Source organism: Phyllobates terribilis, unplaced genomic scaffold (genome assembly GCF_046119375.1).
Source record: "Phyllobates terribilis strain yellow unplaced genomic scaffold, ASM4611937v1 Scaffold_4__5_contigs__length_816908805, whole genome shotgun sequence".
Taxonomy (NCBI): domain Eukaryota; kingdom Metazoa; phylum Chordata; class Amphibia; order Anura; family Dendrobatidae; genus Phyllobates; species Phyllobates terribilis.
In genome coordinates, this window is record NW_027362764.1 from 572,940,284 (window position 1) to 572,960,231 (window position 19,948).

The 19,948-nt window shown below is 41.4% G+C and overlaps 1 protein-coding gene across 2 annotated transcripts in view; it reads right to left on the minus strand.

The window, feature by feature from the left end:
* The window catches only part of SMCHD1 (structural maintenance of chromosomes flexible hinge domain containing 1), a 266,367-nt gene that overhangs the window by 53,695 nt on the left and 192,724 nt on the right, over positions 1-19,948 (minus strand). For both annotated transcript variants that reach the window (XM_073679119.1, XM_073679120.1), the window contains exons 32-34: positions 19,360-19,517; positions 16,505-16,620; positions 11,963-12,024 (exon numbers count right to left, since the gene is read on the minus strand). In XM_073679119.1, the coding sequence (XP_073535220.1) occupies positions 11,963-12,024; positions 16,505-16,620; positions 19,360-19,517 (336 nt within the window). The remainder of the gene's footprint in view (positions 1-11,962; positions 12,025-16,504; positions 16,621-19,359; positions 19,518-19,948) is intronic.

The following is a 19,948-nucleotide window of genomic DNA, read 5'->3' on the forward strand; positions in this document are numbered from 1 at the left end:
GACCTGCCCAAAATTCTATAACGTCCCTCCACTTCTTTCCACTAATATGCTTGCCAGAGGAAAAGACTTCCAATTGCGAGCTCTGTTCGGTATTACAAATTCTCGGAAAGTTAGTGCCAGTGGTGGTGCTGATGCTAGCGGCTCCTACATTCTTAGCTATGGAAGGGGTTTTTATTTTTCTTTCACATTTCTTCCATTGCAATTTTTTCCTATCCCATACATTTTGTAGGACACTAAAATTAACTTTCAATAATCTTTTCAACTCCATTTATTCAACCCTTGCCAAAAAGAATGTAATAAAAATAGCTAGGTAGGTAAACATACAGAAAGCAAAATGTGGCAGCAGGCCACAGTATAGGTGTGTCATGTACGCTTGTCAAATTGGACGAGTAAAACAGATGCGGAAAAACAAACATGCACAGTTAAAGGTGTAATATTTTTTCAATGTTTTTCATCAAAATTCAACCCCTTTCCCAATAATGGCAAAATAAGAACACTAGATAAGTACACATCCAAAACGCCAGCACCTGCAACAGGGCACTTGATTAATGTGCCATGTAGGGATGTAAAATTTGACTAGTACAACAAATACAACACGGATGCACCACACACACTTTGTGTGGTAGACAGTCAGCTTTAAATAATTGGTTTTTGAGGGAGTTTCTTTTGTATTTTTAACCCCTTCACAAACGGGCTATTTTCCGTTTTCTTCTTCCCTTCTTCCAAGAGCCACAACTTTTTTATTTTTCTGTAACAGTATGAGGACTTACGCTTTGCAGGACAAGTTGTACTTTTGAATGACACCATTGATTTTACATGTGATGCACACTAGAACGCGGGAATTTTTTTCCCCAAGTGCGCTTAAATTACAAAAAAGTACAATTCCACAATTGATTTTTAGTTTTTTTTATTTACCGTGTCCACTATACGGTAAAACTAACCTGGCAATATGATTCTCCAGGTCAGTACGATTACACAGACATGAAACATGTATATCTTTTTTTTTTTTTTTTTCAAGTAGTGAAAAAACAAAATCGGAAATTTGTATAAAAAAATAAATAACATTTTTTGCCTGTGTCACCATTTTCCGAGACCTTTAAAGTTTGAAATTTTCAAGATATGGGGCAGGGTGATGGCTTATTTTTTGCGCCCTGAGCTGATGCTTTACTTATACTTATTTGGGATAGTAGATAAAATGTTTTGATCCCTCTTACTACATTTAATTGCAATGTTGCATCGGCCAAAAAACCCCAAAATTCTGGTATTTCGATTTTTTTTCTTGTTGCACCGTTTACCAATCACATTAATTTATTTTACATTTTGTTGATGAGACTTTTATTAATGCAGCAATGCCAAATGTGTATTTTTTTTAATTGCTTTATTTTTAATAGGGCGATTTTAATTTTTTAACATTTTTTTTTTCACTTTTTACATGTTAATCCCCTTGAAGCTGCGATCATCCGATTGCTTAAACTATACATAGTACTGCAACAGCACTGCTACTTATAGCGAAAATCACGGTCTTCTTTGAACGCCAGCTAAATGCTGGCTTTCACAGGAGTATTGTAATGACAAGAACAGAGGTCTCCAGCAGACCCCTGGCTGTCATGGCAACCTATCTGAATCCCGTGGTCACATCATGGGGGCAACAATGGGTGTGTGGAATGAAGCGCAACCCTGCCGGCCAGTGTTAAATGCAGTTGTCAAAGATTGAGGATTTAATAGACTAGCTACTGACAATGCAATAATGATGATGACATAATAAAGACACAATTTTTCTATAAGCTTGCATTGAAGGTGTCATAAGTAAATACAACTTCCTCTGGATCTTGAAAATTAGAGCTAATTAGCAAATTTAAGCATCATATTTGTTTTCAGCACCACAAAATTAGTTAAGTTCAACTATTTTCGTCTCTGAACCAATTTGGCTGTAGACCAGTGTAATGAAAAAAAAAAAAAGTAAATTGTAATTTAAACGCAGCAGGACAGATACCAGCCCAGCCAAACCATTAGGCGGCACCTGCCCTATAAGCCTTGCTAATGGCTGATCTGATTCAGCGAGCAATGATCACTCTAGAGGTAGTCGAACCTCTGCCAGAGCATACCGGGATGGCCACAAGACATCCAAAAAAAGCTCTGAGAGACAGATACAGTACAGACCAAAAGTTTGGACACACCTTCTCATTTTAAGATTTTTCTGTATTTTCATGACTTTGAAAATTGTACATTCACACTGAAGGCACCAAAACTATGAATTAACATATGTGGAATTATATACTTAACAAAAAAGTGTGAGACAACTGAAAATATGTCTTATATTCTAGGTTCTTCGAAGTAGCCACCTTTTGCTTTGATGACTGCTTTGCACACTCTTGGCATTTTCTTGATGAGCTTCAAGAGGTAGTCACCGGAAATGGTTTTCACTTCACAGGTGTGCCCTGCCAGGTTTAATAAGTGGGATTTCTTGCCTTATAAATGGGGTTGGGACCATCAGTTGTGTTGTGCAGAAGTCTGGTGGATACACAGCTGATAGTCATACTGAATAGACTGTTAGAATTAGTATTATGGCAAGAAAAAAGCAGCTAAGTAAAGAAAAACGAGTGGCCATCATTATTTTAAGAAATGAAGGTCAGTCAGTGCGAAAAATTGGGAAAACTTTGAAAGTGTCCCCAAGTGCAGCTGCAAAAACCATCAAGCGCTACAAAGAAACTGGCTCACATGAGGACCGCCCCAGGAAAGGAAGACCAAGAGTCACCTCTGCTTCTGAGGATAAGTTTATCCAAGTCACCAGCCTCAGAAATCGCAGGTTAACAGCAGCTCAGATTAGAGACCAGGTCAATGCCACACAGAGTTCTAGCAGCAGACACATCTCTACAACAACTGTTAAGAGGAGACTTTGTGCAGCAGGCTTTCATGGTAAAATAGCTGCTAGAAAACCACTACTAAGGACAGGCAACAAGCAGAAGAGACTTGTTTGGGCTAAAGAACACAAGGAATGGACATTAGACCAGTAGAAATCAGAGCTTTGGTCTGATGAGTCCAAATTTGAGATCTTTGGTTCCAACCACCGTGTCTTTGTGCGACGCAGAAAAGGTGAACAGATGGACTCTACATGCCTGGTTCCCACCGTGAAGCATGGAGGAGGAGGTGTGATGGAGTGGTGGTGCTTTGCTGGTGACACTGTTGGGGATTTGAAGGCATACTGAACCAGAATGGCTACCACAGCATCTTGCAGCGGCATGCTATTCCATCCGGTTTGCGTTTAGTTGGACCATCATTTATTTTTCAACAGGACAATGACCCCAAACACACCTCCAGGCTGTGTAAGGGCTATTTAACCAAGAAGGAGAGTGATGGGGTGCTACGCCAGATGACCTGGCCTCCACAGACACCAGACCTGAACCCAATCTAGATGGTTTGGGGTGAGCTGGACCGCAGAGTGAAGGCAAAAGGGCCAACAAGTGCTAAGCATCTCTGGGAACTCCTTCAAGATTGTTGGAAGACCATTTTCGGTGACTACCTCTTGAAGCTCATCAAGAGAATGCCAAGAGTGTGCAAAGCAGTCATCGAAGCAAAAGGTGGCTACTTTGAAGAACCTAGAATATAAGACATATTTTCAGTTGTTTCACACTTTTTTGTTAAGTATATAATTCCACATGTGTTAATTCATAGTTTTGATGCCTTCAGTGTGAATGTACAATTTTCATAGTCAAGAAAATACAGAAAAATCTTTAAATGAGAAGTGGTGTCCAAACTTTTGGTCTGTACTGTAAATAGATCTGACTATGTCAGATTTTGTGAGAGCCTCTCAGGAAGATGAGAGGTGAAGTACCTAAAGGAAGGATAGAAATCTCCTTATTAATGTGAAAAGGCGAAGAATCACGCTAAGGCGAAAGGAGGAAGCAGAACGCCAGACTACTGTCCCAGAGAATGAGATCACTAGAAAGGAGAAAAATCACTAGAAAGTCAAAATAGAGGGTTCTATCTGATCGGCGAAAGAAGACCAAGGGGCGACAGGGCCCACTAGAGATTTTCTGGATGAATAACACGGTGGTCACAAGTTCTCCCTGCCTGCACATGCAGTCCTTACCCATGGCCTACAAGTTAAATTCTGCTGGACCAGGAAAGCCAAGGTAGGAACCTGGCTCTTGGGAGTCTGTCCTAGCTCAACATAGGTATGCAAAAAAGAAAAATGGTTAACACCTAACCCAAGACAGGTCTGCTAGACCTTTCCTCCAACTGACACTACTAAAAAAAAACAAAAAAACTGAAGAGCTTCATGCTAGCATGCAAGGTACAGTCTGCTGGGGAGGAGACCATTTTCAATTAGATGTATGAATAGTGTCAGGCTCCGGTGGCAGCAGCCTATCCCATGGTTTGTGTGTCCCCCAATGAGACGAACAAGAAAACAAAAAGTGTGTTATCTGACTTATGTGAAAAGCTGCACATCTAGCTATATGAAGGAAGTTTTAGAAAATGTATATACAGTACAGACCAAAAGTTTGGACACACCTTCTCATTTAAAGATTTTTCTGTATTTTCATAACTATGAAAATTGTACATTCACACTGAAGGCATCAAAACTATGAATTAACACATGTGGAATTATATACTTAACAAAAAAGTGTGAAACAACTGAAAATATGTCTTATATTCTAGGTTCTTCAAAGTTTGCACCTTTTGCTTTGATGACTGCTTTGCACACTCTTGGCATTTTGTTGATGAGCTTCAAGAGGTAGTCACCGGAAATGGTTTTCACTTCACAGGTGTGCCCTGTCAGGTTTAATAAGTGGGATTTCTTGCCTTATAAATGGGGTTGAGACCATCAGTTGTGTTGTGCACAGTTGTATTATGGCAAGAAAACACCACGGTTACTTACCGTTCGCCGGTTTTTCCTGAACCGATGACAGCACACCTTGAGAGAGGGATCAGCCTCACCAAGGACAGGAAACCGTCTGAAATAAAAGGGCGGTACCTCTCCCTCGCTTCAGTTGGATTACAGAGCATTGAGAGGACCTCCAGAAAAGGTTAGACACATAACCAACACCTACAATATATATATATTATATATATATATATATATATATATATATATATATATATATATATATATATATATATATATATATAAAATCACCCAAAATGTAAAGTGCTTCACCAGGGCGTGAGAAAGACAGAGGGGGGGGAAACTACGGGTGCTGTCATGGGTTCAGGAAAAAACAGCTACCGGTAAGTAACCTTGGTGTTTTCCCCTCACCCATGACAGCACACCTTGAGAGAATTTTGGAGAATATGAGCACCCTAGGGAGGGACCACCACCTGAAGTACCCTTCTCCCAAAAGGTAAGGTTAGAGGAGGATAGATCCAACCGATAGTGCTTGTAGAAGGTGGATGGTGCAGACCAAGTAGCAGCTTTACATATCTGGTCAATTGAGACGTCTACTCTCTCTACCCAGGAGGTCGCTACAGCTCTGGTGGAATGAGCTTTAATACCGTCCGGTGCCGGAACACCTGTAGATGTATAAGCTAGACAAATGGCCTCCCTAAGCCACCTAGCAATAGTTCCCTTTGATACCCCGTGACCTTTCCTACTCCCCTGAAAGGCCAGAAACAAGGACTTGTCCTTCCTCCACTGACTAGTCATGTCTATGAACTGTAGTAATGCCCTTCTAACATCTAGATTGTGGAACCTAACCTCCCGGGGTTTTTTAGGGTTACTGCAGAAAGAGGGAAGTACAATCTCCTGATTACAGTGGAATCTGGATACTACTTTCGGAAGGTACGCCGGATCTGTACGCAGGACAACCCGGTCCTCATGAATTTGGGTGTATGGGGGATCAACAGAAAGGGTCTGCAGGTCAGTCACCCTACGGGCCGACGTTAGGGCCACTAAGAGAATGGTTTTGAGGGTGAGGATCTTTGGAGAGAACCTGCAGGGGTTCAAATGGGTCGCCAGAGAGTGCGTTTAAAATCAAATTCAGGTCCCAGGGAGGAACTCTGAGAGCCCGAACTGGCTTAGCTCTAGAAAAGGATTTAATGAATCTAGAAACCCACCTGTAACCCCGCCAGGTTACAATTATAGAGCGCCCCTATGGCGGACACTTGAACTTTAAGTGTTCCCGTAGCCAACCTCAGTTCACGTCCCTTTTGTAAAAATTCTAAGACTTCTCTAACTGGAGGTTTATCCGACAATGGGGAGTCTATAAAATCCAGGAATTTTCCCCAGACCCTGGAATAAATTTTAGTTGTTATGGACTTCCTACTACCCAACAGGGTAGAAACTAGGCCTGGTGAAAACCCCCTATTGCTCAGTAACAATCTCTCAAATTCCAAGCCGCCAGATGGAAACCTTTGGCTTGTGCATGGAATATCGGCCCCTGGATGAGAAGGTCCGGCCTGTCCGGCAGGACCCAGGGATCTGAGACCGACATTAGGCTTAGCAGGGAGAACCAGGGTCTTTTTGGCCAAAAGAGAATTATCCTCGCCCCCTCCTCCCGAATTTTTCTCACAACTGCCGGGATCATCACTATCGGTGGAAACGCGTAGGCCTTCCCAAACTTCCAGGGTATCTGGAGAGCGTCTACAGCATAGGGATTCTCTGTTGGATTTAGTGAACAGAATCTCTCCACCTTCCTGTTCGCCCTGGTGGCTTACAAATCTATGTCCGGTGACCCCCATAGCTGGATAATCTGTTGGAAGACTAATCGGGTTTAGAGCCCACTCTCCTTGTCTTAAAGCGTGGCGACTGAGGAAATCTGCCCTTGAATTTTCTACCCCCCAGATGAAAAGAGCACTGAGGGATGGGAGATGCTGTTCAGCTAGATGCAGGATCCTGTTTGCCACTACCATAAGGGAGCGAGATCTTGTTCCTCCCTGGTGATTTATATACGCCACTGTCGTCCGATTGTCGGACCTGATCTGGACATGGCGACCCTGTATGTGGGGAAGGAAGCCTATCAGGGATTTCTCTACAGCCAAAAGCTCCTTTAGGTTTGATGACGCTTCTTTTTCGTGACGTAACCAGAGCCCCTGAACTGAGAGCTCTGCTAGATGACCCCCCCAGCCGGAGCCACTTGCATCTGTTGTAATTGTGTGGTCGACTGGATTGGACAACAGTAAGCCTGCGGTCAGATTCTCCCTGTTTGTCCACCAGGAGAGGGAGTTTACGGGCTCCAAAGACAGAGATAGTCTTTTTCCTAAATGTCCGTTGAAGGATTTCTGTGCTGACAGGACCTCCCACCGAAGAAGCCTCATATGACTCTGGGCCCATTTGACTGCCGGGAGACAGGAAGTCATGGAGCCTAGTAGGGGCATTGCTTCTCTCAAGGACATCACGGGAGACCTTATGGCCCTTGAGACCAGGCTGATTATTTTGCAAACCTTGTCTTCCGGGAGGAAACAGGATTGGTGTTGGGAATCTAGGGTCAAGCCCAGAAAGATCTGAGTCCTTGAGGGGGATAGCTTTGATTTTTGAATATTTATTAACCACCCCAGGTGATGTAAAGCTGTCCTGACCTCTAAAAGTTGAGAGGAACAGTGGTCCTCCGATTTCCCCATTATCAGAAAGTTTTCCAGATAGGCAACAATCACCACGTTCTTGATTAGGAGAAAAGCTGTCACCTCCGCTATAACCTTTGTAAACACTCTCGGTGCTATCCAGAGTCCAAAAGGTAGGGCAGTGAATTGGAAATGTCTAAATTGCCCTTGGATGAACAGGGCTACCCTTAGGTACTTCCGGTAGTCTGGATGGATTGGAACGTGATAGTAGGCATCTTTTAGGTCGATAACTGCCATGAAACAATTGTGGTGTAGGAGTTTTACTGCAGAGTTCACTGATTCCATCTTGAAAGTCTGGTTGTTTATCAGCTGATTTAGACTTTTGAGGTTGATAATGGTCCTTAAGGACCCATTTGTTTTTTTTATCACGAACAGGGGGGAATAAAATCCCCGTCCCCATTGTGAAACTGGAACTTCGTGAAGGACCCGCTTGTTGACTAAGTCTAACACTTCCGATTCTAGAGCCATCTGCTCCTCCCTGGACTTCCTCCTGGAGGTGATCATGGAGGTTCGGTGAGGGACCTGACTGAAGCGTATCTTTAGGCCGTTCTTTATGATATCCAACACCCAGGGATTTGAAGTGATGGCTTCCCAAGCTAGGATAAAATGGGAAAGCCTTCCCCCCGACCTCTAGCCTCACGTCATTGGGGAGATTTTTTGGTACTGGAGGATGGTCCTCCAAACATGTAACCAGAGTCCTTTTTAGATCTGGGCTCCCATCATTTCTTTTCTCCCGGAGGGCGACCCCGGTTAAATCTCTTCCTCCGAAAATAGGACCTTTTTGTTTCCCCCGTGAACCCTGGGAAACCTCTCTTTCTGTCGCCGGTCTTCTCCAAAAGCTCGTCCAGTTTTTGGCCAAACAAAAGTTTACCATCACAAGGAAGAGAACAAAGCTTATGCTTAGATTGTAGGTCTCCTGGGCAACCCCTGTGGCTCGTCTGGCAGCATTAGACAAATTTACAGACCTGGCAGCGAGTTTAACTGAATCCGCTGAGGAGTCAGCCAAAAAAGCAGATGCTGCTTGTAGCAAAGGCAGATTGGAGAGGATTTTATCTCTGGACATCTTTTTATCCTTGAGCTGGTCTCCTAATTGCTGAAGCCACACCATAAGTGACCTAGCGACACAAGTGCCTGCTACTGCTGGCTTCAGGCCCCCTGCCGCTGCTTCCCAGGTGTGACGCAGGAAGGAATCTGCCTTCTTATCCAGAGCATCCTTTAGACTGCCGGAATCTTCAAGGGGTAGGGACGATCTTTTGGATGATTGGGCGACAGACCAGTCAACCTTAGGAATTTTGTCCCAGGACCCAGAGACCCTATCCTCGAAGGGGTACCTCCTTTTAGAGCATGAGGGCAATACTCCTGATTTCTCCGGCTTCCTCCATTCCCGGTCTATAAGGGTCTGAATTTTGAGATTCACTGGAAAGGAGCGTCTCTTTTTTTCCTCCAGGCCTGCGAACATAATGTCTTCCAGGGACCTGGCTGCCTTTTCCTCCCTCAACCCCATGGTAGATCTGACCACTCTGACCAACTTGTCAGTATCCTCAATAGGGAAACAGGGCCTACCACTATCTGATGAAGAGGAGGATGCCGAATCACTGAGGCAAAGATCCTCTGACTGGGAGGATAAATCATAGTCGGAGGAGATATCTTTATGGGATCTTTTTTTTCCCCTTTAGCAAGCCTTTCAGGGAATCCTGCACCTCTGAAAGGATTACGGACCTCAAATTAGAAGCGAAATCCGGGGTGCTCTCCGCTATGGTTTGGTTAATACAGCTTGCACAAAGCTGTTTCTGCCAATCTATGGAAAGGGGGGCCTGGCATAAGGCACAAACCCTGTGCTTCTTATTGGCGCTACTCTTCTTAGGTTCCTAAGGAATGAAGCACATAATAACTTTCCATTACTATTAAGTGACATTCACGAAGATCACTCACCCCTGAAGTCACAAAAGGGTACCGGATTTGGAGGCTGTGGCAGGACATAAGATGAATCCCTTCTGGATGGCCCTAAAGAATCCGACACCTTACTTCTGCTGCGGTTGCTGGAGCGGCTGTCCGTGTGCGAGGTGTCCAACTGCTTCTTCCGCTGGCGTTGATGAGGTGGAGGGGTCAGCAGCTGCTGCTCCTGGCTGTCCTGGTCTGCCATAGCTGCTACACCATGAGCTTGAGCATAAGCAGCGCTTGTCAGGAGAACCCCCCCACCTTAAATAGGGCACATCCGGACCTCCTCCGGTTCATTTGTCCTCCCCCCTCCTGACACCCACGGGCCGATTTTTGAAAAAAGCCGTCCGGCAAGCGCTTACAGGGCGCCGCCATCCGACGTCATCGGTCACGCCTCTCCCAGCGTGCACTGCGCCGTGACGTCAGGCGCGTCATACCCGGAAGATGCTGCTCCCGGCGTGCGACCAGCAGGAGCCTGCGGCAGGGAGAGGACAGCGCAGAGGCCTGCGGGGAGCCGGAGCCCTCCTCACCGCTTGAGCCCGCTTGGATACGGCTCCAGGGAACCGGACGGCGCTTCTGGGACCCGGAACCCGGTGCACAGGCAGGTGCCCGCTCTTCCACAACAGAACAGGCCCAGGTAAGTAAGACACCTTTCTTCAGACAGGTTCCCATCAAGGACAGGAAACCAACTTTAGTGAGTGAGAGGTACCGCCCTTTTATTTCAGACGGATTCCTGTACTTGGTGGGGCGGATCCCTCTCTCAAGGTGTGCTGTCATGGGTGAGGGGAAAAAAGCAGCTAAGTAAAGAAAAACGAGTGGCCATCATCGCTTTAAGAAATAAAGGTCAGTCAGTGCGAAGAATTGGGAAAACTTTGAAAGCGTCCTCAAGTGCAGTTGCAAAAACCATCAAGCGCTACAAAGAAACTGGCTCACATGAGGACCGCCCCAGGAAAGGAAGACCAAGAATCACCTCTGCTTCTGAGGATAAGTTTATCAGAGTCACCAGCCTCAGAAATCGCAGGTTAACTGCAGCTCAGATTAGAGATCAGGTCAATGCCACACAGAGTTCTAGCAGCAGACACATCTCTTCAACAACTGTTAAGAGGAGACTTTGTGCAGCAGGCCTTCATGGTAAAATAGCTGCTAGGAAACCACTGCTAAGGACAGGCAACAAGCAGAAGAGACTTGTTTGGGCTAAAGAACACAAGGAATGCACATTAGACCAGTGGAAATCAGAGCTTTGGTCTGATGAGTCCAAATTTGAGATATTTGGTTCCAACCACCGTGTCTTTGTGCGACGCAGAAAAGGTGAACGGATGGACTCTACATGCCTGGTTCCCACCGTGAAGCATGGAGGAGGAGGTGTGATGGTGCTTTGCTGGTGACACTGTTGGGGATTTATTCAAAATTGAAGGCATACTGAACCAGCATGGCTACCACAGCATCTTGCAGAGGCATGCTATTCCATCTGGTTTGTGTTTAGTTGGACCATCATTTATTTTTCAACAGGACAATGACCCCAAACACACCTCCAGGCTGTGTAAGGGCTATTTGACCAAGAAGGAGAATGATGGGGTGCTACGCCAGATGACCTGGCCTCCACAGTCACCAGACCTGAACCCAATCGAGATGGTTTAGGGTAAGCTGGACTGCACAGTGAAAGCAAAAGGGTCAACAAGTGCTAAGCATCTCTGGGAACTCCTTCAACATTGTTGGAAGACCATTTCCGGTGACTACCTCTTGAAGCTCATCAAGAGAATGCCAAGAGTGTGCAAAGCAGTCATCAAAGCAAAAGGTGGCTACTTTGAAGAACCTAGAATAGAAGACATATTTTCAGCTGTTTCACACTTTTTTGTTAAGTATATAATTCCACATGTGGTAATTCATAGTTTTGATGCTTTCAGTGTGAATGTACAATTTCATAGTCATGAAAATACAGAAAAAAAAAGTTTAAATGAGAAGGTGTGTCCAAACTTTTGGTTTGTACTGTATATACATATATAATATATATACACACTCGTATACATATTGTCTGGAACCAATCTTTGCAGTTGTAGACTTAATTTTCTGACATTTTTAGTTTCAAATGTGCCCCATCTATTAAATGAAGGGGGTCATTTAAAAAAAATTGGCCTAAATGTCACTGATCATCTCTCTTCTTATGTAAAATGACCCAATATATACATTTATTGTTCTAAACATATAGAATATATAAAAATATATATTTTTTAGAATAAAAAATATTGATAGAAAACTGAAAAGTATAGTATCAACTGTTTTTCTGTCACAAAGACACAGATTGAAATGCAGTTTTCCATAGATATAGGTCTAGGAAAACTTGGTTGCATAGTTTTTGAAGTACAACATTTTTCCAAGACAGAACCCAGTGTATTTACACTCAGTTTCAACTGCACAGTAATGTTATGGATTATGATTTCAAGTAGAAAAAAAAGCATATTATCCCTACCTGAAATAGAAGCAGCCATCTTTATCTCCATCTCTTGGTTTATTGCAGTTAAACACTGTTGCCTAGAAAAGAATATTCATGCATAATTAAAAGGGTTAGTTCCAAAATAGTTGTCCAGTGATATACAGCGGGTAAAATAAGTATTGAACACGTCACCAATTTTCTAACTAAATATATTTCTAAAGGTGCTATTGACATGAAATTCTCACCAGATGTCGGTATCAACCCATCCAATCCACACAGACAAAAGAATCAAACCATAGATGTCCATAAATTAAGTTATATGTAGTGTTGAACGAGTATGTTCTATTAACGCTTTCGGCGAGTATGCTCGGGCTGAGCTCAGAGTATTTACAGCTGCTCGGTGATATGTTTGAATCGCTCCCGTGTACATGATTTGCGACTGTTTGACAGCTTTAATACATGTGAGGAATGTCTATTTCTTACACATTCCTCACATGTAATAAAGCTGTCAAACAGTTGCAAATCATGCACATGGGAACGATTCAAACATATCACAGAGCAGCTGTAAATACTCGGAGCTTGCCTGAGCATACTAGGAACAGAACATACTCGCTCAACACTAGTTATATGTAATAATGAGAAATGACACAGGGAAAAAGAGTATCAGCTGGTTCAACTGATGGCCTATAAAAAGGTGTCTCATTACCAAGGTGCCACACAAAAAACATCTCATGATGGGTAAATCCAGTGAGCTGGCCAATACTGTGGTAATTCTAAAACCAGATAGGTCTCCAGAAGATGGTGAATCATATCGACCTATATGTTTATTAAATTTAGATTATAAAATATTGGCCAACATTTTAGCGAATAGACTAAAAGTAATTCACAAAATGATTCACCCAGACACTGCAGATTTATTTCGTGTCAGTCTACATGCAATAATATAAGGAGAGGGCAGGTAATTGCACAGTTAAGTTGGAAAGGAGAGAAAGATTGGGTCTTGGCATTTGTGGATGCTGGGAAGGCATTTGATTCGGTCAAGTGGGCCTAACTTGAGAAGGCCCTTCTACGATTTGGCCAGGGACCAGGCTTCAGAAGATGGATTGCAGTCTTGTATAGATTTCCGAAAGTGAAGGTCCTGATTAATGGCTTTATGTCCTCATCGATTCCCTTTGGGAGAGTGACCAGACAGTAATGCCCTCTGTTCCCCTTTTTGTTTGCCATTGCCGTGGAATCACTAGCTGTCAGGCTCCATCACACTGAAGTCATCCGTGTGTACGTGTGTGGGATGTTTTGCGGCCCACGCTGCAGGTAAAAAAAACGGACATGTCCGCATGTTTTGCACACTGACACACAGTCCGTGGAAACAAACTGACATGTGCGCAGACCCATTCGTTTGAATGTGTTTACTTGTCTCCAGTACATGTGAAAACTGTCACCACACGTACTGGAAACATGGGCATGTGAAAGAGGCCTTAAGGCGTGTTTATTAGGAATCCTTGATGAGGAGACCTGGCCTCACCACCCTCGCACTGTTCTCAAGGAAACATTTATAGCTAGCTAGCTAGCTAAACTATTGCCATGAGATGATGGATGGATGAAAGATCCCTGCGAATTTCACACTGAATAAATATGGTAAATACTGTAGCTTCCTATGAGAGGCTGGTATATAAAAATAGACATTGTCCTCAAAAATTTGGTAAGGTATGGAAGCCTTGGTTTGATTTCCCTTTGGCTCACATTAGTCCGCAGGCGAGGAGGAGTATTCGCTCATGATTAAAGTATGTGATATTTGGTGCATGCTTTTGGTTAATATTACACCCATAGTATATTAAGGGCAAGGTTAACTAAATTTGCCAGACATTATTAATGAGCAATAAGAAATGTTAGAAGGAAAAAGGAAACATTTTCGGCACATATAGCCAGATAATAACATAGAACAATTTTATTAGAAAAAAGCTAAAATTAATAAAACATTGAACCTGACAGATTTCTGGTGCAACAAACGCACCCTTACTCATAAGATATACATTCACAACTCCATATAGCCCCCAATTTGAAATTATTAAAATTATTATTCTAAAATACCTATCGAAAACAAAGATGACACCCTTCATAGTGTCATCAAAGGGGGTTGTAAATGTGTTGCCAGGAAGGGCGGTTCTCTTGGTGACATGTCGTCACCTAGTCTTTTGCGCCATCCTAAAACTTCTACTTCATGGCTTTCCATTACCGGTTTTCACAAATGCTCCTTAAGCAGTTGTGGAGTTTGTTGCTTTGCACAGCACAGAAAACGTTTTTTCAGTTCATCAAATAGAACACAATATAGTATTAATTGTGAAATGAGTCATCTAGTCTATTGTATTCAATGTAGAATGTGCAATTTATACTATATAGGTTACACAACTAGAATATTTAAAAAAAGGATAGCAGAACATGTTTTCAATATCAATAAAAATAATACAGGCTATTCAGGTGCCGTTAAACATTTTACCACCACACATAAAGGTGATCGGTCACAATTTTCCTTCTTTGAAATTGAAAGGGTTGATTGCCCCGTACGAGGTGGAAGCTGGCAAAGGCAGTTAGCATTACAGGAGGCATACTGGATAATGCTATTAGACACTAAATTTCCAGGTGGAATGAACTTCAAAAATGATTTATTCTACATGTATTAATTGTGTCATGTCACTTCTCTATTGGTCTGTTCATTTTTTTGTCATATTAATGTGCATAATATACGTGTGAACCTTTTGATTTGATGTGGTTGATAATGAATCTATGCATATGTTAATTCAGTCTCTGTGAGGCAATTGTGAAGCTGATCGTATTTGATTGATTGTTTCAATTAATGAACATAGGTTTTTCCTATATAACAGAGCACATTACAAATGTTGTATATCCTATGAGTAAGGGTGCGTTTGTTGCACCAGAAACGAGTCAGGTTTCAATATTTTATTCATTTTAGATTTTTTCTAATAAAATTGTTCTATTTTATTATCTGACTGGATGTGCTGAACATTTTTCCTTTTTCCTTCTATTTTCGCTGTGGTCACCAGCGGATAGGTCACTTGCTGAAGGATTCCTCCGGAGATCTGAAGCTGTGGTGAAGAATGTGGTGAGCTCCTAACCTCCCCTCTCCCACTCCCTTGAACTGCAATGAGAAATGTTGTTTGTTCTTTTGGTAAAATTGTTTTTAAAAAAAACAATAATTATTGTACTCAACCTTCATGGCCTGTATGCACGCTCACCACCCAAGACTCCATTGCTGTGCAAAAAGCATGTTCAAAGTGTTTAAAGTTTGCTCAACAACATTTAGACAAGTCTGTGAAATACTGGGAGAATATAGTCTGGTCAGATGAGACCAAAATTTAACTCTTTGGATGCCATAATACATATCATGTTGGAGGCCAAAGGGCACTGCACATCACCCCAAAAACACCATACCAACAGTGAAGTTTGGAGGTGGGAATATCATGGTGTGGGGCTGTTTTTCAGCATATGGTACTGGAAAACTTGATATAGTTGAAGGAAGGATGAATGGATAAATGTACCAAGACATTCTTGAAAAAAAATCTACTGCCATCTACAAGGATGATGAAGATGAAGTAAGAGTGGACATTTCAGCAAGACAATGATCCCAAACACATAACCAAGGAAACTCTCAATTGGTTTCAGAGAAAGAAAATAAAGCTTCTAGAATGGTCCAGCCAATCACCTGACCTGAATCCAATAGAAAATTTATGGAAGGAACAAAAGCTGAGAGTTCATAAAAGGAGCCCATGGAACCTTCAGGATGTGAAGAGTGTTTGTGTAGAAGAATGGGCCAAAAATCACACCAGAGTAATGCATGAAGGGAAACTAGAAGGTGGGAAAGTACATTTAAATGATTGGATACACTTCTTTTCGGTTATGCTGTGGACTGAATAAAACAGCATACCCTTAAACCTAATAACAAGACATGTGCATAATACCTGCTGGGCGTCGGATGGTTGTTTTGGAGTCTTTCATCCATTGTGCCTGTACTCTGTTTTTGAAGTTATTTGAGTGTCATTCTAAACAACAAATCCCAAATCCTCTGCTGCATATCTTATCCTACCATAATTTTAACAGTGCTTAATCTATCAATTCCACACAGCTCTCAGTTCCTTCCCCTAACCCTCACTGTAGCAGTCCCCATCTTTGTATCATGTACCGCTCTGGTTGACAAACAACTTGCACTCACAGGATTATTTGATGCATTCCTATCATCAAAAACCACTGATCTTGATTATGATGAGGATACATCAATGAGAAAACAAAAAGGTCTGCAGCTTGAAATGGGAAGATAAAAAAACCTCCTTGGTCATAAGGTCTATGATGTCATCATTCAAAAGGAAGGCGGATCAGTAAGTCAAACTAGAGATGAACCATGCAGACTCTTATTAAAAGCAGGGACTGAAAATGATAGAAGACTAGGAAATTTTAAAGTCAATTATAAATGATCTAATGTGTCATTTTTAAAACAATTTTAACTCACTAGACAACCTATTTAAGAATTGTTTACATCTCATAATATCTAAAGCTGTGTGTCCTTACAGTGGCTGGAGGTTTTCCACCAGTTGTTTGTGACTTCCACATTTTCATGGAACTGCAGGATGGGTTCAGGTTCTTGATGACATCTCTATCTTCAGAAAGAATACTAACCACAAAGTCTGAGGCAAAAAAAAATAAAGTGGAGATTAAATTTCATCATTTAAAGTTTCAGGGTGCAGAGGGTTGAGGGTCAGGACTTAGATAAATGGGTGGCAATCTTCTGGGACATACAGAGAATAATTATTTTAAGGGAAATTTTCAGAAAGATTTAATAAATTACCCCAGTTAAATGGCTGTACAGTTCATAAAAATGATACCCGTATCATGGAAGCATGACCACTTCAATAAATATTAACAATATCATTTTATTAAAATATTTAAAATGACAATATTAAAAATAAGGTACCTCAGATGCGAGGGACGGATAAATGTAATACCCTATGTCTGTGCAACAAGAATGATAACCATGTATTGCTCCAATTAATTAAAGTAGACAATATAAATATATAAATGCATAGCAGTAGACTTCATCCTAAGTAACAGCTCATGTGACACAATAGAGAGAAAAAAAATGCATATGCTTATACGAATAATAGTAAGCTATTTGAAAGGTACTTATAATCAGCCTATATTAAGTAAAGTGACAGTGCATCTAATAATGTGTAATAATAAATCCAGAGTAAAAGTGCAGAGTGCTTAAATAAATATCTGTGGCAATCAACTGGCTTTAAAGATAATAGTGTGATAGATACTGATTAGCAATGTTAATATGCCTATAATAGAAGGGAGACTAAATGCATAAAGGCAACTGGATCCATTCCCACAGAATACCTTTGGTAATATGATAGCACTGTCTTAAATCATAAATAGCAGCTCAAAGTATCATGAGATAGAAATACCTGGGAGCGATAGTTAGTATCTAGGCAGGGTATGCACGTGTCCCTCTACTGCTATGCAATTATATATTTATATTGTCTACGTTAATTAATTAGAGCAATATATGGTTATAATTCTTGTTGCACAGACATAGGGTATTGCATTTATCTGTCCCTCACATCTGAGGTACCTTATTTTTAATATTGTCATTTTAAATATTCTAATAAAATAATATTGTTAATATTTATTGAAGTAGTAATTTTTCTGATTACCCTACCAGGGCTCTGGTTTGAGGGGTATAATTTTTTTGATATACATGGTTTTTCTGTGACACTATATTTATTATATGGATCTTGTTTGCTTGCTCTGCATCATGGAAAACAGATGTCCCAGCGCAGAGAAAAGAACATTTGAAGAAAAAAGCAAAATTAGTCTGGATTCACAAATTCGAGTTTCACAGTCTATTTATGGACAGTGATCCCTGGAGTGACCGTGCATCTTCTGACTCGAACTGTTGGTCTTATGTGCGCACGTTCAGAATTTGCTTGCAGAAACTTATGCAGCGTTTCTGCATCTCTTGGCACCAAAAGCGCTGCTGAAATTTCACGTGTTTTTTTTTGCTTTTTTTTGTGTGTTTTCGCCTGCAGATTTGCCATGCGTTTTTCCCAATGCATTGTGTAGGAATAACACAGGCAAAAATGCACAAAGAATGGACATGCTGCTTCTTTTTCCGCACATGAAATTCTGCAAGGAAAATTCCTGATCATGTGCACAGATTTTCCAAAAACTCATAGGAAATGCTGGGATAAGGTTTGTAATGCGTTTTTGGGGCCAATTCAGCATGGATTTACTGCATCGACAATGCACAAAAAACGCACTGTGTGCACATAGCCTTATAAATACCTATGAGGCTTCTAGTTCTGGTCAGTACACATTTGGCAAATTTACGTTGAAAATGCTTTTGGGGGAGTGTAAGTGCACTCTGATTGCATTGGCCACCATCACAAAGCCTCCTTCCTTTCGGCTAACAGCTATGCCCTAAGCTACTGAACTGGGCCCGTTAAGCCTGATGTGCATGTTCAAGAATATAGTGCTGACCCTAAGCTTATTCATGAGTTTTTGGGCTGAATCAATGAGCGATCAATAAGGAAAGGAAGAGGGTGCTGAGCAGGAAGTAAGGAAGAGGAATGCCGCTCTCTGAGCGCACGGACGCTGCCAAAGAACTTACATGTTTGAAGCAAAATGCTATTTAACAAAGCAGGTATTTGTATGTTATAGCAATCAACCCACATACAAGACAAAGTAACAAATAAAAATGCTTATAGGTAACCTGTCGCGTTATACATGCACCATGCTATAGGGTAGAAGGAGCTGAGCAGATTGATATATAGCCTTATGAGATAACAGTCAGTACAACTTTTAGTTTATTTCTTAAGATCCCTGATTTCAATTAGTCCAGTAGGCGGTAATACTTAGTGATTGACATCAATCCAATTTACATACAGTAATACATGGAAGGCTGTCAATAACTGTCAGACTACCCACTGGACTCCTCATCTAAGGATAAGCAGAGAGACAAATTAATAAAATGCAAGTTATATAGTTTTGTGGTTAAAAAAAATAAAATAATCAATATATCTCCTCAGCTCCTCCTATGCTATATCATGCAGCCGGCTTATCAGACTACATGTACATCATGATTGATTTATAGCACAAATTATAAGTTTACTGTTAGATAGCAAGGTAATAGTATAAAATATTGATGCAGCTGAGGTAGTTTTACACTTACCACATTAATTTGCTATATTTTACAAAAACTGCAATCACCAATATGGGGTATATTTACACAAAACAAAATTGCTACAAAGAAATCATTAGCATATCTACAATATACTAGCTTTTGATGCAGTTTGATTATTTCCTTTATTAGTTTTACTCTTTTTACAAATTACTTTATGAAACAAAATAAATACGGTACTTACCAGGAAAAACACCTCCAGCAGTCAAATCTACACCCTTATCAAATTTTACAGAAACAATGGCTGGTTTATCAGGATCTGGCACAACTTTAATCTTTATTGGAGAACTATCCACATTACTCTGGTTACTCACAGCTTTACACTGCAAAGAATATACTCCCCTAAAATGAAAACAACATATTTTTACTACCAGCAACAAACGGGTACATGTCTCTTCACACAAGAATCCTATCCATCTTACACATGACTGCTGAGGGCAGATCCCACCTTGTTGAATTGAGCAAGACAGTGACACAAAGACTACCTGTAACATTGTTCACTGGAAGGAAGTCTTCAATGGGGCCCATATTTTTGGATCATTAGGTGTTGAAAAACCATGCTCACCCCAGGAGGCTGGCATCCTCTAACTTAGGTTCATTTTAGGCAAAAAAACAGGAAACATAGTTCAACAAATCAAAGACCAAGTTACGATACACAATGGAGAGGATGCCTTTCTGAAGTGGATAAGTATAAATTTGGGTGTGACTTTTTTGAAAATACTAGGCTAAAATTAATCAGTTTCTCAATGTCTGCAGAAGAATCCATTTTTCGT